The sequence below is a fragment of the Ostrea edulis genome, chromosome 1, assembly GCF_947568905.1.
Source record: "Ostrea edulis chromosome 1, xbOstEdul1.1, whole genome shotgun sequence".
NCBI lineage: Eukaryota > Metazoa > Mollusca > Bivalvia > Ostreida > Ostreidae > Ostrea > Ostrea edulis.
In genome coordinates this window covers 89,296,509-89,321,380 of record NC_079164.1, presented here as the reverse complement: position 1 = coordinate 89,321,380, position 24,872 = coordinate 89,296,509, and the positions used below count along the sequence as shown (strand labels likewise).

General features: G+C 36.4%; 1 protein-coding gene and 1 long non-coding RNA gene across 3 annotated transcripts; one reads left to right on the top strand and one right to left on the bottom strand.

Moving 5' to 3' along the window:
• Window positions 1–921: 921 nt before the first annotated feature.
• Window positions 922–6,011, bottom strand: LOC130054654 (uncharacterized). Of its 2 annotated transcripts, XR_008802979.1 has the most exons (4): window positions 5,601–6,002; window positions 2,276–2,368; window positions 1,467–1,569; window positions 922–1,183 (listed from the first exon to the last, which is right to left on the bottom strand). XR_008802979.1 is itself a non-coding variant. In XM_056165073.1 (3 exons), exons 1-3 carry the CDS (start codon window positions 5,833–5,835, stop codon window positions 1,562–1,564), a joined length of 336 nt encoding a protein of 111 aa, XP_056021048.1. In that variant the 5' UTR covers window positions 5,836–6,011; the 3' UTR covers window positions 1,227–1,561. The 2 variants fall into 2 exon arrangements, 1 of the variants encoding a protein (XP_056021048.1); XM_056165073.1 differs by lacking the exon at window positions 922–1,183 and having other exon boundaries at window positions 1,227–1,569; window positions 5,601–6,011.
• Window positions 6,012–10,833: 4,822 nt separating this feature from the next.
• LOC130054648 (uncharacterized) lies at window positions 10,834–16,914 on the top strand. Its single transcript, XR_008802975.1, has 3 exons — window positions 10,834–11,257; window positions 15,451–15,748; window positions 16,573–16,914. It is a non-coding gene; the product is annotated as an uncharacterized LOC130054648 (long non-coding RNA).
• Window positions 16,915–24,872: the final 7,958 nt, after the last annotated feature.

Sequence of the window (24,872 nt, the reverse complement as noted above, 5' to 3'; positions counted from 1 at the left end):
ATTAATGATTATCTCCCTCACGCATAGCTCTTATCCTTAGACGAATTTGAATCCACTTTTTGGCACCCTCTTTTCCCCTAAACCTTCATTGTTATTTCAGATTCCAAACATTTCGGTTGAGCATCACTGAAGAGACATTATTTGTCGAAATGCGCATCTGGTGCATCAAAATTGGTACCGTATAAGTTTTACACTATTAACAATAATAACTTTCATTCATATGTCGATTTGATATATCCCTGTGAGCTCGAAATAAAGGACACCACAGAGTCGTCCACTTCTGCTTTATACTTAGATATTTTATTGAAAGTAGACATTAATGGCAAACTGACAACTCAACTGTATGACAAACGGGATGATTTCAGCTTCTCCTCCGTCAACTTCCCATATTTATGTAGCGATATTCCACTATCACCTGCAGATGGTGTTTATATATCTCAACTCATTCGGTATGCAAGAGCTTGTTCTGCGTATAGTCAGTTTGTAAATCGAGGTAAGCTACTGACAAGCAATTTGATGGTAAAGGGGTTTTCACAGTCTCGATTGAAGTCAGCATTTCGCAAATTCTATGGTCGTTATAACGATCTAGTTTGTGAATACAGCCTATCATTGGGTCAAATGCTGTCTGACGTGTTTCATACCGATTGTTAAGCCGTTCTTGGCACACTGATTTTGACTGCGATAACTCCGTTTACCTGAACAGGATATAGGGTTCACGGCGGGTGTGACCGGTCGACAGGGGATGCTTACTCCTCTTAGGCACCTGATCCCACCTCCGATGTGTCCAGGGGTCCGTGTTTGCCCAACTATCTATTTTGTATTGCTTGTAGGTTATGAAATTGATCACTGTTCGTTATTTTCACCTTCCATATCAAAGACTCTTTATATTTATCAATGTATTTCCTTATATGACAATACTAATGAAATTGATATTCAATTTCGCATAACATGAAATTGGTCACGTGATCAGTATTTTCTTGCGTATGAGTACAATCAACGCTTCAAAAGTTCTCTTGCTTATGTAATTCAGTGGGGGATTCCGATGCCCTCCCCATTTTCACCACAAATTTAAAAATACAAATAATGACAGTAAAAGTCCAGATTGGCACCCAAAATGGCTGAGTACTTTGATTAATACTCTACTTTCACAATCCCCCTCCTTTCGGAAATCCTGGATCCGCCACTGTAATGACATCATAAGAAAAACAATATTTTAAAAAACCGCATCAAAATATTCATACTGAATTTATTTTGTAAACAGACAAGAATTTCATCAATTAACAAAACAGAAACTGAAACAAACCGTTCAGTTGTTTCATTTTTTAAAATACTGTCGGCAAATACTAGAACTAGGCCTAAAACTGCACCTTCTGCAACATGACGAATTCATACGACGACTGTGTTATTGGAAGCGAAGAAATAGAGACAGAGCTGGATCTATAGGATTTTATGATGATGATGATAACCTGTTGTTTCGAGGCAACAGCCATCACGGCCATGACACGATGTGAGCGAGGCTGGTTTTGAGGCTCGAAAATCAAGGCACCGCTGCTAGTCTTCATTAAAATCCTACAACAGAAATTCCTCAAATGAACAAAAACTCTGTCAGTTCGTATATATTTTTTTCCTACAAGGTAGGAAAAAAGTGCAACTACCTCAGTACCTCCTACCTCGTTTAAATCTGTCCTACATGACTACGACCACGAGTTCTTCCCTTCCATAACGTTAACTTCATCCATATATCCTCCGTCAATTCTCCCAGAACATTTGAATTTCGGTCGAAATCTGTGTTCAACTATTGCGTTTTCAACTTCAAGTTAGGCCAACGCCACAGTTCCTCGATCGCTGATCGTGTTTACTCCGCTCTTCTTGTATTCAACTTAGTTGACTTTACGCTCTAAATTACCTTTATTTAACACCTGTTTCGTCTTTTTTATCCTTCTACATTAAATATTTTTATCTTATGTTCTCTAAGATATTGTTCCTAATTATTTGATAAAAAGCTAATGATTTATATACGTACGATCCTTATTTCGGTCATCTGCTACATAATCATGGAAGCTCGTTAAGAACACAAATCAAAATAGAAAATATAAAGATATTTAAGATAAGAAGTAAAATATCATTAATAATTCTGAGTGTTATTAGGATATGTCATGTAGTCGGTACGTGATCAAATCTACTATAACGCCCGTCCGGTGTTATAGGATTTGATCACGTGACCAAGCTACAATGATGATCACTGCAAAAGAGGAGACGATTAAGACAGCAATACCAAAGGGATTGATGGGAGTGGTTTTCGACGATGTTGTCTCTTCAGCAGTAATCCACTTCAAATCATATGATGTAGTTGTTCCCTCTAAATAACCTTAGGAATAGAAAACAGATATTGTTATCTTCACTAATAAAAAGGGCTGTGTATCGCGAGAGAAAGTATATCAAGTGTTTCATATGTATATTGACTGGCTTCTACAACGTTATTGTTTGATTTTAAGAAAGGAAAACAAAATTTGTATTGTTTCCCTTATAGGTTAGGGTTTTTTAAATAGTTATGCTCAGATAATTCAATGAATGCAAATAATAGTGCATTATTCGGATGTTACACCTGACTCATATATATATATATATATATATATATATATATATATATATATATATATATATAGGTCAGGTATAACATCGGAATAAGCACTATTATTTGCATTAATTGAATTACGGATCGTCCCAAATCTTTCACAATCTGGTTGTTCGTGTCGTCGGTCATTTTAGTGCTTTGTATATATATATATATATATATATATATATATATATATATGTGTGTGTGTGTGTGTGTGTGTGTGTGTGTGTGTGTGTGTGTGTACATGTATATATATATATATATGACAACATAAATGTTCATCAACATCTTTGAATGAATTTTTTGTTTCACGTGACTTGCTAGGAAAGGGTAAGGTATATGTCAATGAATACATCATTTTTTTATTCACATCTTGCAGGTTTATATATACATTCCGCATGAATGGGCAGATATTAGTTTCTGCAGCAAGTTCTTTCCATTATTGCGAGCATTATGTGCTTCAAACGTGCATGAATACAAATGGTTATACTGGACCTGACCTATATTTTCGGTAGGGGTGAGTGTTTTAGTTTTTGCAGTAGCTCTATCCCTTATAGTAATAATAGCTTCCAAGTAATTCAAACTCCATGAAGTCTTTATTCATTAAATATCGTGTATGTTTTTAATCCGTAGTCATTTCTGTGAACCCCCTATATAATATTCATTTTCCCCAGATTTTTAATAAGGTAGAAAAACTACATTTATGTTGTGTTTTGACAACTCTTGTATAAAATACCGAGTGATTGGTGAAAAACAGTCATCAACTTCTTGTACCACAAAACATGAATTTTCTACCCTTGTTTGTTTTTTTTTTATTATGATTTGGAAAATTTTCGAAAACGATTCATCGGTAAGGAACTAGGAATATTAAAAGTCTAACTTAAGACACCTGATCCCACCTCTGGTGTTTTCAGGGGGGGGGGATCCGTGTTTGCGCAACTTTTAAATTTGTACTCCGTGTGGAATTTTCGAGAGTGATCACTGTTCGTTATCTTCACTTTTTCGTTATGAAGATTTTTATACAGATTTTAAAGATTAACCCCAAACAAGATGTTTTTGTGAAACACAATAGCCCCCGATAATGGCCAATTCCAAAGATGGCCAAGGTCACAAGGACAAATATCTTGGTACCAGTAGAAAGATTCTGTCACAAGAAATGCTCATATATAATATGAAAGCTCTAATATTTACCATTTAGAAGTTATGATCAATGTCAATTTTTTAAAAAGTAGGTCAAATGTCAAGGTCAAAAGGTTTAGTACCAACAGAAAGGTATTGTCACAAGGAATACTCATGTGAAATATCAAAGCTTTATCACTTACTGTTCAAAAGTTATTAACAAGGTTAAAGTTTCAGACAGAATGACAGACAGGACAAAAACAATATGCCCTCGGTCTTCGATCTCGGGGTCATAAAAATGATATTTTGAAATTGTATGTTGATATCAAATTATAGATTCGTATAAGGAGTGAAAAGAAAAAACATGAATGTGAATATAAAACGAAACTATTTTATTATCTGATTGAATAATTCCAAGCTTCTGATTAACTGAGATCCAACAACTAGAATGAAACACTAGAACGTTTTATTATACCTCAGAATGTTATTGCTATATAAATGTTAGGTGAATAAATTTGCTATTTCTTCTGGATAACGCTAGCCGTGAAATAGTTTTTGAACTATCTTGCCCTAGGGAAATAGTCTCGAAACTATTTACCGGATGTTATATTTTCCCGCGCTTTCTTTTCTCTGATATCAAAGTCTGATAACTCTAATTAGTTTACCACTCGGATCACCTCGGTCGATTCCATCTAAGCTGATGCCGAATGTTAGTTTACTTCACTTTGGTATGTCTGATACAAGTAAAGTATACCTCGGTATATTAAATCACCTATTTACTGACTATTCCGACAATAAAGTTTATTGTCCTCATAGCCAGTAAATAGGTGTATAATATTTACCTACACGTGCCTTCAAGGGGAATTTCACTTTGATATTTTCAACAGCTGACCAAAATTAAAATGCGAATTTTGAAATTAATACAATTTGTAAAGAGACTTGGATGATCACATCGGAAAGTATTGTAATGTTTTAATGGTACTCATGTAGTGCGAGAAACATCAACACCGATATCTTTCTTATGTCACCATCCATAATGACAAAATAATGTACATGAAAGGTCGCTAGTATCACTGATGAAATACCGTTTACCTGGTCAGGATATCAGGCACACGACGAGTGTGATCGGTCAACAGGGGATGCTTACTCCTCCTAGGCACCTGATTCCACCTCTGCTGTGTCCAGGGGTCCGTGTTTGCCCAACTATCTATATTGTATTGCTTATAGGAGTTATGAGATTGATCATTGTTCGTTATCTTCACCTTTCATATGTAAATTAAATCATTGTCACACGTGCGTTTTTGGTTATAATTTGGTCGTGTAATTTAAATCCCCACCTCTTGTACTCTCTACTCATTTTCGACCCTGTTTCACATTCTCGCTATAAGAAAGTGTGACTTCTAGTTAACTGGAAAAACAATTGTTGAACTGTAGTAATATTACAACCGATCTAAGGATGACCATTTTTGTGTTGTTAGATATGTGTCTACTCGTCGGTTTCTATGTTTTGAATTATTCAATTACATAATAAACAAAACAAATCGCGTCTATAATCACTGTCGACTACGTTTCCCATTTTATCTGTATACAAAGATGGCCAACCAGGTATCGTCGGCTCTGGCAACCAGTTTCAATTTTATCAATATTCAGTCATATAATAAAACATGCATCAACGTTTCTCTGTCAATATAATGTTTAAGCTATCCTCCAAGTACCATATCAATATGATGTTCACGCTATCCTCCAAGTACCATATCAATATCGCCCTTCGGGCTCGGTGAATATAGTACTTCTCTGGTGGCTGAAACATCATATTGCCTTAACAATGTCACTAATGATATAGTATTCTAAACATGGACCTTACCATCGACATCAAAGTAGATTGTGATGTTTCCTTTACAGCACGATGTACTGTTTTGATAGAGCACACTGTTGGCGGGGTTCTTTACGGTCATGTTGTACTCTCTTGTATCGACACACTGTGTCCAGTCCACGCGTGTTACTATAATAGAGGCGTTGTCAATGGTGATTTTTGAACACGCACTGCATCCGTTAGGATATGTGCATAAAAGGACTTTAATCAAAAGTGCTTCCATCATTTCTTTTGTCACAAGAAAAGAAAATCTAGTGTCTATGGGTATATCCTACTGGTAAGGACACAAACACACACACAAATGGAAATGCGACCAAAAATCTGCGAGAGGAAATCCGAATTGCAAGTTCCGTGGAAGAGAATGATTGTTTTCAGCCTGCAAATGTGCAATAAGGTTTCAAATACAGGCAATTGACCTTTACTTCCTTTACTTCCTGTTATGTTTAGTCAGTATAAACTTCGGGGTATTTTCAGCATGCTGAGCCACAAAGAAATGGTTGTAAGATTTCATATACATGTAGTAACTTGTTCTTGACTTATCAAAATATGAAACCACCCGCATACAGTGTAGATTCGAGATCAAAGATGTCGGGGTTTAAAGAGGGGTAGAGAGTGGGATTGTTTTACGGGGCGTGCTGTGTGTACTTTGATTTGATACACTGTTGAGTTGAGCGATGTAGACGTCTTGTGTGTACTTTGATTTGATACACTGTTGAGTTGAGCGATGTGGACGTCTTGTGTGTACTTTGATTTGATACACTTGAGTTGAGCGATTTGGGCGTCTTTTGTGTACTTTGATTCGGGCGTCTTGTATGTACTTTGATTTGGACGTCTTGTATGTACTTTGATTTGATACATGGATAGGGACACTTCTTTTGAAAGATTGTATTGCTGATATCAACATGAAGACTAATTTCAACGCATGGATAATCAATGCTGTAGTTTAGGTGCATACATGAAAATCATACAGTTAATTTAAAAACAAAGAAACGTAGACTGTGCGCATCTGGTGCATCGGTATCATATACGTTTTGCTTTATGACTCCTGGGTCGAGACCTCTGCTGGTGGACTGTTAGTCCCCGAGGGTCTCTACAGCCCAGTAGCTAAGTACTTCGTTACTAGCTTGAAAATATTGATGTATATTTAATTGCTGGTATGATAAGGATTATATCTCCCTCATGCATAGCTCTGATCCTTGGACGAATTTGGCTCCAGTTTTTTTTTGGGGGGGGGAGTTGCAGTCTAGTTTTTCTTTTAGCTCTTACAAGTTTATTGTTATTTCGAATTTCCAAAATTTCGGCTTGAGCATCACTGAAGAGACATTATTTGTCGAAATGCGCATCTGGTGCATCAAAAGTTTTACATTATGACCCCTGCGTCGAGGCCTCTGCTGGTGGACTATAAGTCCCCGAGGGTCTCTACAGCCCAGTAGCCAACTACTTCGTTACTTGCTTGTAAATACGGATGTATATTTAATTGCTGGAATAAATTTAGAAATTCATTTCAAAATTAAGGATTATATCTCTCTCATGTATAGCTCTGATACTTGGACGAATTTGGCTCCAGTTTTTGGCACTCTAGTTTCCCTTTTAGCTCTTACAAGTTTATTGTTATTTCGAATTTCCAACATTTCGGCTTCAGCATCACTGAAGAGACATTATTTGTCGAAATGCGCATCTGGTGCATCAAAATTGGTACTGTACAAGTTTTAAACTATGCAAATTATTCAGTATCACTTATCATTTTTCAAGAAATCTTCGCTACTCGTCTTTTTTCATATTGGACAGAGAGAAATATCTAATCACCTGATCCCACCTCTGGTGTATCCAGGGGTCCGTGTTTGCCCAACTATCTATTTTGTATTGCTTATAGGAGTTATGAGATTGATCACTGTTCGTTATCTTCACTTTGCATCTAATCATTAAAATTGATACAGACTTCTATGAAGAGGTGGAATTCTGATATGAAGAACCAATAGCATATACTTATATCGATACTACAGGAAAGATTAAAAAGATCATGACATATTTTCACATTTTTATCCTTCACAGTCGATGCCAATTCCGTACGTATCTCTTTTACAAGAAATGGATTATCGCTTGGACCCTGAAGTCGATACGATAATCTACTGTTTTGGTTTTGGTTGAACCAGTATACCAAGTTTAATGTCTATCAAGCAAATCATTATGAAAGTAGTGAGCGGACAATATGTTAAGTCCAGTTTGAAATCAATAGGGGTCCTGTAAGTTTTAAGGGCAACCAGTGTACCAAGTTTGGTAATTGTTAAGTAAATGGTTCTTAAGATATTGAGCGGACAAGATTTGGTCAACAGACCATCAGACTCTGAAAGTCCTCTCTCTCTCTCTCTCTCTCTCTCTCTCTCTCTCTCTCTGTGTGTGTGTGTGTGGGGGGGGTGATTAAAAAACATTTAATTATTTTATTAAATTTCAAATCATAACAAGATTGCTACAGGTAGCCATGTCCCCCGCTGCCGCAAAAAAAAAAGTTGAAGCACGAAAGTCCCACAACTCCTGTAAAGTTTGTCGAATCAAAATGACGGCGCAATATGATCAACTACATATGGTGACTAACAATCCTACAAAATTGGAACAAAATCCGTTGAGCGATTTCGGAGGAGTTACGTCCACAAAGTGTTTCTATAGTGTAGCATGTACAAATTCGACAAAGTTTCATAACTCCTGTAAAATAGTCGAATCAAAATGACAGCGCAATATAATCAACTACATATGGTCACTAACAATCCTACAAAATTTGATTGAAATCCGTTGAGCGGTTTCTGAGGAGTTCCGTCCACAAAGTGTTCCTATAGTGTACTATGTACAAAGTCAACAAAGTCTCATAACTACTATAAAATTTTTCGAATCAAAATGGTGGCACAATATCATCAACTACACATGGTGACTAACAATCCCACAAAATATGAACACAATCCAATGAGCGGTTTTTGAGGAGTTGCGTCCACAAATTATTCCTATAGTGTAGGATGTAGAAATCCAACAAAGTGCAATAACTCCTGTAACAATTGTCGAATCAAAATAACGACATTATATGATCAACTACACATGGTGACTACCAATCCTACAAATTATGAACAAAATCCGTTGAGCGGTTTGGAGGAGTTGCGTCCACAAAGTGTTCGCTTTGGTGTAGCATGTACAAATTCAACAACGTCCCAAAACTCCTGTGAAAATTCTCGAATCAAAATGACGGCATAATTTGATCAACTACACATGGTGACTAACAATCCCACAAAAAATGAACAAATTCAACAAAGTCCCATAACTCCTGTAACAATCTTCAAATCAAAATAACGGCATAATATGATCAACTACACATGGTGACTAACAATCCTACATAATATGAACAACATCCGTTGAACGGTTTCTGAGGAGTTGCGTCCACAAAGTGAAGTGGAACGGACGGACGGACACCGGTATTTCTATGTCCCCTTCCGCGTTGCGGTGGGGTACCAAAACTTTTCCACCGTCAAAACGTATGACTTTTCCACACTTTACAAGACCATTCCTTACGATGATTAAAGGACACAACGCATGTTTCTAAACTTTTTAATTTTTTCAGCAAAATTTACTCTTTTTATGCCTAAAACTACTTTAAATCTGTTTTAAATGAAATATTTTGCATAGTTTTCGAGTTTCAAAGCGATGAAATTCAAATCTTGCGATATGCATATTTTCTTTCGCTAGTTTACGCGCCATTATGTGTGACGTCATATGCGCCCTCGGGTTTGAAAACATCTATTAGCCATTTCAGAAACAGATCAGATTTAATCGACAAAAAACCAATTATCACGTTAACGGCTTGTAAATAATAATGCCTCAAGATGTTTTGTGCCGTGCTCGGGTGTACTAGTTGTCGGTAGAAAGGATTTAGACTGAGTATTTTACAATTTTTCAAAGGAAGGTACGAGAAAAAAGACATGGATAATTTTTTTCTTGGAGCAAGAATTTTACCTTAAAATACACACCCAGTCACCTTTTCAAAAACCGCTTGGACAGAGACCCTGATAAACTGCGAGAAAATGGATATATCGAAGCTATAAGCACTGGTAGGCCTATAGCATACATTCTGTTTTGCTCTTCAAATTCAATACCTTGTAACAACATATATATCGACGATACGATGTAACTTCTACCAACTGGTAGATTTACACACACACAAAAAATTAAAGATACAAAATAATTGAACTTTTAATTATACAAATAATAGAATATTGTATTTCCTAAGTTTAAATTGAATTATAAAATTATTTCCTTATTGAACTCGTAGCATCTTGAGTGCGTCGATAGGCTATAACGACGTGCTCCCACTTCGTACTTCCTAAAGACATGCAGAGCACAATTCAAAAATAGTAATAAGATTGCTTTATCAAAATAAAATAATGTGATTACCACTTTAAATTTGAATATTTTTATTGATTTGTGTGCGTGTTGTCTTTTTCTTTCTTTCCGAAATGACTCGTGACAATAGCTTGGCATAGGGCCTAGTTGTCAACAATTTAAGGTAGATCTATACTCGGCCTTAAATTGACTCAATCATGAAAAAAATGCCTTTACAAGATAAATATACATTCCAGTAATAGATAGACATTGAAAAATATATGTGTTGACATGCTATTTTCGTTGTTATTGCTTCTCAAAAGTAAGCACCCCATCAACATTAATGAAAATGCACTCCTCCTTCTTTATTTTTCTTATTAATTATTATTTTCCCAAACAAATGGGCTGTAATAAGCAACATAGACTATATGCCCTTTATTTAATGGTATGTAATCATTTATTCTAATAAATTGGAATAAATATTTTCACAATGTATACTTTATGAGCCCAAACTTGTGAAAGGAAATACTGTAGGAGATACTATTTGACGTCAATATTGGTCTTTTCCCTAATTTTGATGGACTAAACCTTGAATAAATTGATTTTGATTTACAGATTATTATCTTAGAATAGGGATTTGAGCAAGAGAATCATATGTTGACATATTATTTTAGAAGCTATCAGCTCTACAACAAGTACACCCCCCCCTTAAAATCTTGAAAAAATATACATTATCATATTTTCGTAAGACATGTGAGCATATTTACAACCTTGAATAATAATTTGAACTACATATGTATGCTAAACTATAACTATTATAAGATACATGTGGCTTACAATTAAATTTTACATTTTATCTGAAAAAAATTCTAGAGAGGCTTTGCACAATGTAAATGTAAAACGAAAGTAACAAACTGAATTTTGATGATTTTGCTTATATGATTAATGTATACGTGTAATGTGTGATATATCTTATATCCTGAGACAAAGTTTTATATGAATCTCTACAGGTCATGAAATCATTTACATGTACATAAATTGGATGTATGCACATGTACACGTACACCACTTACGCCGGTCTAAGTAGATGCAATCTCAATAAGGAACTAATAGATGCCGCTCCAATAATTTTGAAAAAGGAGAGAGGATGAGGAAAAAATGACAAATTCATGACGGTCGGTGAAATAAAACAAATTATTTGCAGCTGATCTTTGAAGCTTGTGTCAATATCAGTAACATTGTAGCAGCGAACACAACTACGATATCTGTGGTCACTGGAGCAGCAAAATGTGAACTTTTCTTTTTTACACAGCGTACCATGTATTTGTTGATGATAATTTGGAACCTATTCTAACCCGGATCCTCATAAATGAAATATTATCATGATGCTCATGGAAATCTGAATTGGTCTGACCTCCCCCCTTTCCCATCTGTCTCCCCCCCCCCCCCCCCCCCCCCACCACCACCACCACTTTCTGATGTCCCGCAATTCCATATGTTGAACATTTGGATCATAGTAAAACTTTTACATACATAAATAGTCAGTGTACACTGAATGCCTCACGGACATGTACAATGTAATTGACACACTTTCATCCACCAAAATGTTGTTTGTTCTTCAAACGATTTTTTTCTAAAGCTATAATCATCTCTATCCCTCCCCCCCTTTAAAAAAAAAGACTAGGCTTTTTTTTAGACATCAGAATAACTACACCTTCAATAACAAGAGGCCTTATCGGTCACCTAAGTACTAGTGAAAAGTATCACTACTCCCAAGGGCTACGAAATCTAGAGAAAAAAATTCCTGTTCTGAATATCTACGCTAAATTCTAATGTTCAGCAACAGTATAAAACAAGATGTGTTCTTAAAACTTCAATGCCCTCAAAAGTGTATATAATGATGATTGATTGAATATTGGATAACGTCCCTCTCGAGAATATTTCACTCATACACTGATGAAAGGCTTTACGTAACATAATATGTGTATTAACATTAAAAGATATAACTAATTTGGACCCATCCTAGAGTCCAAATATTGGGTTGTGAAATTCACCATTTTTGTACATCCTTTTCCGCTTTTTCTAAATATGCATTTAGATTTTACACAGTATGCAAATAGGGATGTACCAATATTGTTAATTTAGTAACACGTGGGGTAGAGGTTACAAGTTAAGGTCGGGATCAATATGGTAAAGACTGACACAGATTTCAATTAGTCATTAAAGCAATATTAGCTGTCATTTTGTAAGTCACTGTTATCAAAAATTTTGTTGTAAAATTGTGATTTAATATCATTTCAATGGCAGAAATTATCAAGGTTCCGGAATATAAACTTTGGTTTTTGATATTTGTAATTATATTCAGGGGCTCTGGATGAAGCAAAATTACATTATTGTCTTCCCATACAAGAATTGATGTATATATAATGCTATATATTCAACAGAACAAAATCTTCAATTTGTCTAAAATCTTAAACCTATTAGTTTTAATTCCATCAATAGTTACTTACAAAACTAGGACAGTAGCACATTTTTACAGCAAAATGTAAAACTTATACGGTATCAATTTTGATGCACCAGATGCGCATTTCGACAAATAATGTCTCTTCAGTGATGCTCAACCGAAATCTTTGAAATCCGAAATAACTATGAAGTTTTAGAGCTAAATATAGCCAAAAACAGCGTGCCAAAAAAGTGGAGCCAAATTCGTCCAAGGATAAGAGCTATGCATGAGGGAGATAATCCTTAATTTTGAAATGAATTTCTAAATTTTATAACAGCAATTAAATATACATCCGTATTTTCAAGCTAGTAACGAAGTACTTAGCTACTGGGCTGTAGAGACCCTCGGGGACTAACAGTCCACCAGCAGAGGCCTCGACCCAGGGGTCATAATGTAAAACTTATACGGTACCAATTTTGATGCACCAGATGCGCATTTCGACAAATAATGTCTCTTCAGTGATTCTCAACCGAAATCTTTGAAATCCGAAATAACTATGAAGTTTTAGAGCTAAATATAGCCAAAAACAGCGTGCCAAAAAAGTGGAGCCAAATTCGTCCAAGGATAAGAGCTATGCATGAGGGAGATAATCCTTAATTTTGAAATGAATTTCTAAATTTTGTAACAGCAATTAAATATACATCCGTATTTTCAAGCTAATAACGAAGTACTATAAAATGTTCAGCTAATATTGCTTTCATTTAATTTGATCAAGATATTGGGCTAACGGCGCGGGTATGACCATCGAGATGGGGATGATTACTCCTCCTAGGTAACTGATCAGGGGCCGTATATGCCCAACTATCTATTTTGTATTGCTTATAGAAGTTATGAGTTTAATCACTGTTCGTTATCTTCACGTTTTACTCAGGTGACTGATAAGGTCCATCAACCTGTTGTTTCCTAATGGAAATAATTTAAACTGTATCATTATAAAGTCAATATTTCTTGAAAATTAAATTCTTACCCACATACAACCTGTAAATCAAGAATTGAAGTCTTATATGCTAATGCAAACTATAAGATAACTAAAAGATACCTGGTGAAAAGATAACGTAAAATTCTTATGCATTTTATCGCCTTCGGCCGATTTTGCGATAGATTCAGTGCTCTTTTTATGGAGGTTGTGAAGTATTCATCAGTGTTCTCAGAGTTAAGACTTCTTTGACACTGAAGACTGTCCAAGAAGGATGGTTGTGTTGGCAGGTCCATACTGTGAAAAAGTAGGATTGGAATTCATGCCATTTCGTATGCCTCTCTGTTGATTGATTGAATATTGTTTAACGTCCCGCTCAAGAATATTTCACTCATATGGAAAGTCACCACTGCTGGTGAAGGGCAGCAAAATTTAGGCCTATCCTCGGCGCTTATGGCCATTAAGCAGGGAGGGATCTTTATCGTGCCACACCTACTGTGACACGGGACCACGGTTTTTGCGTTCTCGTCCGAAGGACCGCCCCATTTAGTCGCCTCTTACGACAAGCAAGGGGGTACTGAGGATCTATTCTAACCCGGATCCCCACGGGATCTCTCTGTTGACAAAAGAAGTTTTCCACAATATCGGAGTCATATAGCCAGGGTCGATGTTGTTTTTAGAAATCAAGAGTTGCTGACACTCTCTGATGTCTGCTCTAAAAGGGCTATGGAGATGCTAGGATTGCTGGAGTCTCCAATGTCTGTTGACAAGCTTCCTTAAGATATAACATGCCTTTGCTAAGGACATCTTTTGACAATTCCTCATCTTGGAATCTGGGATCATTTCAACATGTTCCTGAGTTAGGTGCCTGTGTATCCTGAAACCACTCTGTGAGTTAAATCTAAAACAGGTTTTCCAATGGGTCTCTCATCTAGTAACAGGTACCTACCTAGTGCTGCTTTATTGTCACTTCGGCTGGTTTCTCAGCTTCTTCAAGCAGTGCATGGTACCCTGAATTGCATACATTACATGATGCCTGTCAAAGACATCTTGGGTGTTTATCCAGCGTCTTTGGCGTGCATCGGTCTTACCAGAGTCTCTTAACTGGTTTTCCAGCAGGGTTTGTAGATGTTCTTGGACTTGATAATTTCCATATCACTTTCATCCTGCTTATCTAGAAATATTGAATTACTTGAATTTTCTTTGAAGGATTGGGAAGTATCATTGGAAGGTTGATAAACATCAGTGAAAGGTTTAGTTTAGAATGCTTGTTGTTTGAGTGTGGGAGATCTTGTGTTTCTGTTCCCTGTTCATTGAGGAGTCTTTTCTATGATTTTCTGTAAGCATTGTGTACAGCAGCTGGAAGGTGCCAAAAAGCTGAGCAAAACCTGACATTTTTGCTACGGAATCTTGTATCTGCAGAATTTTCATCGTGAATAAGACTATATATACATCTTCAACACAAACCAGTCAGAGTAGGGTATTTCTTTATCATTCCTTTACAAAATCTTAGGTATTGTACAAATGAAAGGACAGTCAAGAGTATGTTGGGTAATGGGAATGGCAAAACTACTTCTTAGTGTAACTCCCATAATGATAGAATGGCTCTGGAGAAACTGAAGCACACAGGAGATCTGTTTCTTATTGATACATGTTACAAGTGGGTACTCCATTTGGAACTCTTCTTGAATCACTGTGTAAATTGAAACAGTATGAAAAGATGTTGATAGATGTGTTTTCTGATGACTTAGGAACTTCTTACAGAGAATGGAATAATGGAATAATGTATAGCGTACACCATGTTCAAACACACAACACTTATTTATTTGAAATAGCAAGTCTACAGATTTAGAATTTCCACTGGTAACAAGTACAGGGATTTGACAATCATTGAAGAACTTTCTTATTTTAGAACATATACTTTCAAGTCCTATATGACCTGTGTGATACTTTCTAAAGTTGAGAGAATCTACAAAAACAGATTAATCATAAGATTTATTTGTAAACAATGTTTATGAAGTTGTTATTTAATAGGTTTCAACATGTAATTTTATATTTTTCAGAGAACTCATAAAGCTAGCATCAGCAAACAAGAAAATTTCTGTGACAGCAACAACTGGGATGGCAAGTATACAGTTAGGAATGGGTGCCACCACATGACATTACTGGAGTGGACCTTGCATTGCCGCCACAGCAATGAAAAACTACGTGAAGTTATGATGAGTGATGAAATTTGCATCTGCTGAACAGAGGATGTTGTTTAAGAAAGTGATATGAGATTGATCACTGTTCGTTATCTTCATCTTGCATACAGTAGAATCCTTGTGAAGATTTGTCAGAGGATATAATGGAGGATTACAGGTTTGTTTTGTATTTGTTGCTATTTTATTCTATTTGAGCAGTTTATATACTTTTTGAAGACTGACATATTTCCTCATGTTTGAGGATTATAACAAGCAGGTGCCTCCAGTACCAAATTATAGGTACGGTGATTATAGATCTTACCGTTTCCAAAGTCTTGCATTTAAGTGGGCATTTCCACACCACATAAACTTAAAGCAGGTAAAATTGATTTGCAACGTGTTAAAAAATTAATAGTAGACAAGAAAATGAAGCAGAATTTTGTGTACAATCTTTAAGAAATTGCAGAAGAAAATCATGCCATGTCATGAATATGGCCGGGGCATATAGTGTTTGTCATATCCGTCCTTCTGTCACACTTAGCATTTTGATAAGTTTCAAAGAATCTATTCAAGGTATTTTTTATCAAACAGTATATGCCGATACATATTGGTGACATCTATTCAACTCAATCAATATTTTTGACCTTCAAGGGTATTAGAAAATTCAGACACTTTGTTTTCCAAAGCCAGGTAGTATACGCTAAAAAAAACCGTCGGATTTTTTTTTTCACATAAGAAATGGATTGTAAAGTCTTGTTCATCATATTACCACATATCTAATTTTTTTTTTGGCTGTTAAAACAAATCCTGAAAGGGTATGTGTGTGTGTGGGGGGGGGGGGGGGGGGGTGTTGTGGCGACTATAATTCGCTGACTTGCCATCTCACCAAACAAATCCTACTTTAATCATCCAAACAAGGTACATATGTAATTTCCTCTTTATGAATCAAACTCTTACCAACGATTTACATTTCTCCAATATATTGTGCACATTTTTCTACAGGTATTGTAGCTAAAGAAGTGCCAGACTCACCCGGAACAGAACTAAAACTGCTGAAAGCAGGCGTGGATATAGATGCCATCCAACCTCCAAGAGTCATTCCGGCAGCTGGTTTAACCAGAGAGAGAATGCAATACTTGTTTAAATTTATTAGACCTTTTGTTAGGGCCCCGTATAAGGACGCAGTCGCCCCCTCACCCGACGTCCAGGAAGTACAAAAGACTCTAAAAACTACCCTATTTTGAATATATCATAATCTAGGTAATTGTTCGAATGTTGATATATGTCTACCTATAGACGAATTTGACTACACTTTTTTGGGACACTGTTTTTCCCTAAAATACCTCTAAAACTTCATTGTTATTTCGGATTTCAAACATTTCGGTTGAGCATCACTGAAGAGACATTATTTATCTGGTGCATCAAAATTAGTACCGTATAAGTTTTACATGATAAAAAAAATAGACTCGTGTATTTTGATTACGTTTAAAATAGTCATAAAACGTAACGAAATACAACGTAAATTTCCAAAAATTCATGACGTCAAACGACTCGATGCAAGTTTTTAACAAGTTTGATTATAAATTTCCTTTGAGTTAATTTTCTCCGAGTATCATACTTACCTGTTAGAGTTTACAATAGCTACTCATTCCCGGAATTCGTTACCACCGCTGAGTCAAAGTTTATACACTCCCCAGCCCCAAATAGCGCCACCTACTTAGCGCGGCGCATGCTTATCTTCACTCGAGTTACCTCTCTATATAACAGTGTGGAGGTTGGGAGCAGTCTAATAGGTAAGCATGATGCTCGGAGATAATTATCTCAAAGAAAATTTATAATCTCCTTCACATTATACTTACCTGTTAAGAGTTTACAATAGCTACAGATTTTGAAGCTAAAAAGGAGGTGGTTGTACCTCATTAATACATACAATTGTATTTAAAAATAGATTATGTGAAAAGGTAAGAAATCTAACTTACCTTGCAATAATTTAGTGTACATGGGCAGCCGTCATCACAGCTCTCCCAAATACAGCTTTTTTTTTTACACATGACTCTCATGTAGAAGGATGTAAAAGTGTTCTCAGATTTCCAAGATGCAACTTCCATGATGTCTTGAATGGAAGTTCCTTGAAACAGAGCCCAAGATGATGAAAGGCTTCTGACATTATGTGCACTGATTCCCTCCAAATTATGATTAGAATATGCCAACTTGATAGTTTTGACAATCCATTTAGAAATAGAATCTTTTGAAGCTTGATTATCCTGGTTTTTCTTAAAACAGATAAATATTTTTTTGACCCGGCTCTTAAGTGCTTTGTCATTTTAATGTACGTCCTTAAGGCACGTACTGGACAAAGCAAATCATCCTTTAATAGAGGAAATTTTGGCAGTGTGATTTTGTTTGTCATGTAATTTAAAGAATCGTTTTTGCTAAAAATTCAGATGAAGGTATAATAGAGAAGGCCATATAAGATGGGACAGAGATGGTCTCTGTCCCATCTTATATGGCCTTCTTCAACTGTAAGTGCATGTAAGCAACTAACTCTTCTACCTGAAGCTACAGACACTAAAAATAATGTTTTAAAGCAAAAAAAAATAATAAAAAAAAAAATTCAGATCTCCCTGACCTAAAGGTTCAAATGGATGTATACATAATGCCTGTAAAACAAAATCTATATCCCATGTTGGGACAAGTCTCCTTTTTGGAGGACGAGCAATAAAATATGATTTTAAAAGTTTCTGCTTGACCAACACCTAATCCATCTCAACCAGGATGAACAGCAGCAATTGCAGATTTGTATCCTTCAGATGCTTCAAGGGATCAATATCTTTTCCCTGGATCCACTCAAAATAAAGTCTGAGTCTGTTATTGTATATTTTGTTTGTACTGTTTCGTCTACAAGAAGCTGCTCTTTTAGACACTGATCTAGAAAACCCCTTCTTAATGTACTGTTTGCGGATAATTTCCATGCTGTCAGCTTAACATTTCTGTTTGGATGTAGCAACCTTCCTCCTCGCTGGCTTATCAAGTTGTGCAGGATTGGAAGCCTTACTGGGTAATCTATCAGTAGTTGAGCTAGCTCTGGAAACCATGGTTGTCTTGTCCAAAAAGGGGCTATCAGTATTATAATGCAATTTGATGACTGGATTTTCTGCAGTACTTTGGGGATTAGGACTACAGGAGGATGAGCATATCCTATTATTCCCTGCCAACTGACTTGGGGCATCCACTGACAGAGCTAATTCGTCTGGGAACGGAGACACAAAGGTCTGAATTTGACAATTCCATCGAGTTGCAAACAGGTCTACTTGTGGTCTGTCCCACATATAGAATATTGTCTGTGTAACTGCCTTGTGTAGCATCCACTCTGCTGGAAGTATTTTTGATCTTCGAGACAGGAGATTTGCCAGAATATTGGCTTTTCCTGCTATATGTTGATGACATTGTTGTCTATCGCCCACTGAAACATGTTCCAGGCCAGAATGTAAGGGATGGAGAGTGTATCCCCCTTGCTTGTTGATATAAGTCATAACAGTGGTGTTGTCTGTCTTGACCAACACTTTGTGGTGCTTCAGCACTTCTTGGAAATGCTTTACTGCCAGCAAAACTGCCATCATTTCTAAGAAATTTCTATGCTGATGAGTTAGATCCCTTGACGAAACACCCGACACTTGCCTCTGACCTACATGTGCTCCCCAACCTGTCATGGAGGCATCCGTTACCAAGGTTTGAGAGATTGGTTTGTCTTTTAGAGGTAACCCTTTGAAAAAAATTGTCCTGGTTTTTCCACCAGTTTAAATGCGACTTCACATGATTTGTTAGGGGTATCTCTAGAAAAAATATTCTTCTCCATCATTTTCCAGTGAAACAGGAGATGCAGTTGAATGGGCCTCATGTGTAATCTTGCCCAAGGTACCAGATCTATGCAGGAATTCATTATTCCCAACAATATTAGAAGTGTGGCAACGTTCTGAACTTGGAAAAATCAATCCTTTTTCTTAATCTATAAAGGCTCCTAGAAAAACTAATTTTTGAGTTAACTGTAAGTTTGACTTTTCCCGATTTACGATAAAACCCAAAGTCAGAGTTTGTTCCAAAATGAAATATTTTTCTGCCCTTAATTGAAGATAATTTTGATTTTTGATAAGCCAGTCGTCTAAATAGGCATGAGGATGTAAACCTCTTTGGCGAAAGTGGCCTAACAGAATTGACACTATTTTTGTGAACAAGCGAGGGGCAACAGAAATTCCGAAAGGTAGTGCTCGATACTGATACACTTTTCTCTCTACGGCAAACAGGAGATATTTTCTGCTTTCTAAATGAATAGGAACGTGCAAATAAGCATCTGAAAGATCTATAGAAAAGGTCCAGTCCCCTATATTTAGTGACTGAATCACCGACCTTAAAGTTTCCATTTTGAAATGCTGATTTCTGATAAATTTGTTTAATTTCCTCAGATTTAGGATTGCTCGGAATCCCCCACATTGTTTTGGAACAATGAAAACTGTTGAATAGAACCCCCACATTTGAGTCCCTGGGATCTACAATTTATATGGCATTTTTGCCTAGGAGGGATTTTATTTCCTCCAAAATCACTTTCCGTTTTTCTGGATCCTTCGGAATTTCTGTGTGCCTTGTGCCTGTAAAAGAAGGTGGCTTCTTCAAAAACTCTATTTTGTAATCTGATATGAGAATGAATTTGTCGTTTGATATTTGTTTCCAATTTTGAACAAAATGTTTGAGTCTTCTTCCAACTTTGATACTTGGTTTTGGAAGCATCCATGACTGGCTGGGGGCATTTAATATTTTCCTTTTCTTGGAACTTGGATGGTTGAAAGGTAGATTTTGATTGGTTACTCCAACCAGATTGCCTATAAACATCTGATTTCTTTGTATCTGAGCTTCTGTAAGAGTTGCTTAAAGTACTAGTTCTACCACTTGAACTGTAACTACACGATTTGTCCAAACGTTTAAATTTTTTATCTGAAGGCTTGCCACCATTAGATTTCTCAGAAAATGGTCGTTTCTGCCCCCCTCCCCGTTGTATGCCATAAGCCTTAGATGTTTCTCGCACATCACGTATCATCTCTGGTGATTTGTGAGTTATTTCCTGGACTTGACCAGCAAACAACTTATCCCCTTCCAAGGACACTTTTAACAACTCACTTTTGGCTGCAGAATCTGGAATATTCATAGTATCGATATGAATATTGCGTCTGGCAAGAACACAGCGTGCTGAAGCTCTGACTGACAAGTCACCAATATCTACAATAGCGTTAGCTAATCCTCCCAACAGACAAAACTTCATCTGAAATTTCACATTCTCCTTTTAATCATTTAGAGTAGTCTGATAGAATCAGAGATGCATGAGACACAGCTCTCTGTTGAAACCTTAAGCTTTGGTCGATGGTTGCCAAGGCTGCATTTGCCTTGCGTTCAGACGAGAAAAGCTCTCTGGGACCATGATAACTTTTAGCCCTTTATTTGTACTAATGTAAGAACTAACTGATGTGTCTATATCTGGACTTTTTCCTATCTTATCAAAGTCTTCATCTGGTCACCTATACTGATATATGTGACGAGTTTTGAAGGAAACAATTTTTGGCAATGGTTTTTCTGTTTCTTTCTAAGCATTAACTATAATGCCATCTGCTGGTAAACTAGGTCCATTACTGTGTTTCTTACTTGATGGCAGACCAGAGAAAGACTGAGATAAAAAGGATTCCCTTGCTGTCTCTTGGGGCTCTTTAACTTCAATGCCAAGAATATTTTGTACATTGTGAATCATATTGTCCCAAGATTTTGGAATTGATTCCAATTCCTCATCTTCTTCCGCAACATTACCATGTAGAGGTGCATCAACTGTTACGTTAACATTGTCAGGTACGTGGGGTACCCTCATAGAACTTGTGCAAATATGCTCACTCTGACAAGAGCGGCGTTTGTCTGGAGACGGAGTGTCCAAGTAACTGCAAGTATCGTCGTCATCAGCCAATACATTTAGTGGGGGCTCGTTAAATTCGGCGTTACTATTTGCCGAAGTATTTTTGTTATTGACAGACAGAAGATTGATCATTTTATTTTCAAAGGCTGAAAATCTCGTTTCAAACATCGCATCGACTTCACGTCGAGATAAAAACGCTGAAGAATTTACCTCAGGAATAATGTCGGAGTTAACCGGCTCCGAAAAATCTGGTACAAGAGGTTTAACTGTCTGTTAGACGACGAGGCCTTTTCGTTACGTGAATCCTTACCAGGATTCTTTGTAGTGTGGTTCTTACCAGAACCACGAGGTAGTGTTCCTTACCAGGAACTCTGATTATATTTGCCTCTTTCTGGTGCGAAATTGCCTCTCCCGACTTTTAGACACATGTTTTTCTTTATCCATGAATAAAAAACATGAAAAAGACATAATTTTCATGTTTACATATATATATATATTTTTTAGAAATCTTTCCTGAAATTAATGTCACAGGATGAAATAATTCATATTTAACATAATAAAATTTCATTACGTTATTCGTTTCATCGTAAGTCGTTTCATTTCATTCATATTCATCGGGATGAACGCTTATTGGTAGAGAGAGGAGTGTGAAAGGTCAGTATGGTTTGTGTGTGGTTGTGAGTATCTTGTGAGTTGTTTTACTGGTTTTGGTGCTATATAAGCAAGATTCGCGCCAATAAAAAAAACTAAGCCAGCAACGCTCCTACCCGGACTGAATGACCATCATCTTCACAAGTTAAGGGTTATTGATTCGTTACCTCGCACTCAATAACCCTTGACTTGTGAAGATGAATGACCATATTATTTATATATATCGTCAGATCAAAGAAACTAAGTTTTACAACAGTTTTTATTCTTCAGAGTTTACGATAAGAGTTTGAATTTACTCTTTTGGTAAATATTTATTTATTACATTAATTTATAAATATTTTGAAATTATTATTTTAATATAACTAAAAGTGTGAATGATAGGAGTGAGAGAGTACTTAATTATTTTACATATTTTTAGATCATCCTCCAGGATTAGGATATAATAATAAAGATCTTTAAGAACCCGGACCACCAGCTTGTGTTTTAATTAAAATACATGATGGTTACATTAAAAATAGAAAAAAGTACAATTGTATTTAAAAAATAACTGAAGTTAGATCATGTTTTTGACTCATGTTTATTTATGAAGTGTCCCTTCCTGATGAAGATACGTATTCAGTTAGTTGGCAAGGTGTCGACGACAAAATTAGGACCACTCGCTGCAGTCATTGGGATTATTTTGTTCCAGCAAAATCACATGGCCTCAGCTTTCCAAAGACTTGTATGCCTTGTTTTCTTGAGGGGTCAGATGGAAGACAGTGTTTGTTTACAATTATTTTCTGTATATTGATCTTGCAATTCATAATTGATTGATTATTAATAAGTATATAATTAGTGAAATTACAGTATTGAAATGCATAATCATTCTGTGTTTGATATAACATATATAAATATAAGTCCATTTACTTATTACTTTTTCAAGCAATCCTTCAAATTAATATAAAGTATACCAAAAGTATCACTATGTTATTTTATTAATTGACGTATATTGGATCCACTTTTTTTGGCACGCTGTTTTTGGCTATATTTAGCTCTAAAACTTCATAGTTATTTCGGATTTCAAACATTTCGGTTGAGCATCACTGAAGAGACATTATTTGTCGAAATGCGCATCTGGTGCATCAAAATCGGTACCGTATAAGTTTTACATACGTTTTAACAGTTACAAACTTTTGGCAAACCTACATTAACGATGGTCACCGAAATGAATAGGTGACGTCACTGTTTTAGGAGCACAAAGTGATATGTTTTTTGTTACGAAAATATATTCAACTAACGTACCAATGGATTTCAAATTTTTGGATGAAAATAAAGGAATTTAATTACTTTAAAGATAGGTGTATTATTTATTTATTTAATCCAAGTGATCCCGTGGGGATCCGGGTTAGAATAGGTCCTCAGTACCCCTTGCTTGTAAGAGGCGACTAAATGGGGCGGTCCTTCGGATGAGACCGCAAAAACCGAGGTCCCGTGTCACAGCAGGTGTGGTACGATAAAGATCCCTCCCTGCTCAATGGCCCTAAGCGCCGAGCATAGGCCTAAATTTTGCAGTCCTTCACCGGCAGTGGTGACGTCTGCATGTCAGCGAAATATTCTCGAGAGGGACTTTAAACAATAATCCATCAATCCTGCCAATCTAGGATTATCCAAGAGTTCAGGAAGGTTATCGTTTATGATGATTTTGATTAGGTCATTCAAGGTTGGGTAGTAAGTGGTGACCAGAGGTGGTCTACAGCCTTTGTTTTTCTCCCTATACTGCAACAGTGAAGACCTGTCAATTTTTTAAACCTCTTTAATGGCATGTGTAACAGATAGCGGCTTGTAAACCCTTTTGCATAAATGAGACTTCAATTGTTGGCTTCGTTGTTCAAACAATTGCCTTTCGAAAATGTTATGTGGGTTGCAGGTGGATGGCATTAAATATAAATGGGCGTCGGTGGGTTTATATGGACATGGAATTCAATGCTACTGGCAAATAAGTTGTTGGTGCAGGGATTTCATGTAAAGTCAGCACTTCGCAAACATATGGTCGGTATAATGATCTAATTTGCTATTACAAGTTGGCACTGCGTCAAATACTGTCTGATGTGTTTCATATTAGTACGCCGTTCTGTAGATACCGATTTTGACTATGGATTATCCCGTTTACCTGATCAAGATAAGGTCTCACGGCGGTTGTAATCGGTCAACAGGGAGTGCTTACTCCATTTATGCACCTGACCCCATCTTTGGTGTTTCCAGGGTCAGTATTTGCCGTACTATTAATTTTGTATTCTTTATAGGTATTTTTGTTGTGAATTTTTCACTCATATGAGACGTCACTATTGCCGGTGAAATGCTGCAAAATTTAGGCTTACGACCTTTTGAACAGGGAGGGAGGGCCTCGGTATTGAGGTCTCATCCGAAGGACCACTCAATTCAATCGCCTTTTACGACAAGCAAGGGCGTCTGAAGACTTACTTTAACCTGGATTGTTCACTGTTCCTTATCTTCAGCTTTCAGGAGACCAGTGTGCGTTATCTTCACTTGTTCATATAAGAGTATCGAGAAAACTCTACAGATATCTAATCAATGTATATTATTTACCAAGTCTAATTTTCAAGGGCAAACATGGACCAAAAATACGATTTTATAAAAACTAGGTGATCCGTAGTCCATCAAGAAGTACATGTACCAGTTACACAGGATGACGTATCCAAGTGCA

Excerpts from the sequence above, each read along its gene's own strand:
- LOC130054654 (XM_056165073.1), bottom strand. The coding sequence starts at position 5,835 with ATGATGGAAGCACTTTTGATTAAAGTCCTTTTATGCACATATCCTAAC. Across the intron at positions 2,369-5,600 it reads AATCTACTTTGATGTCGATG|GTTATTTAGAGGGAACAACT; the intron begins GTAAGGTCCATG and ends TCTATTCCTAAG.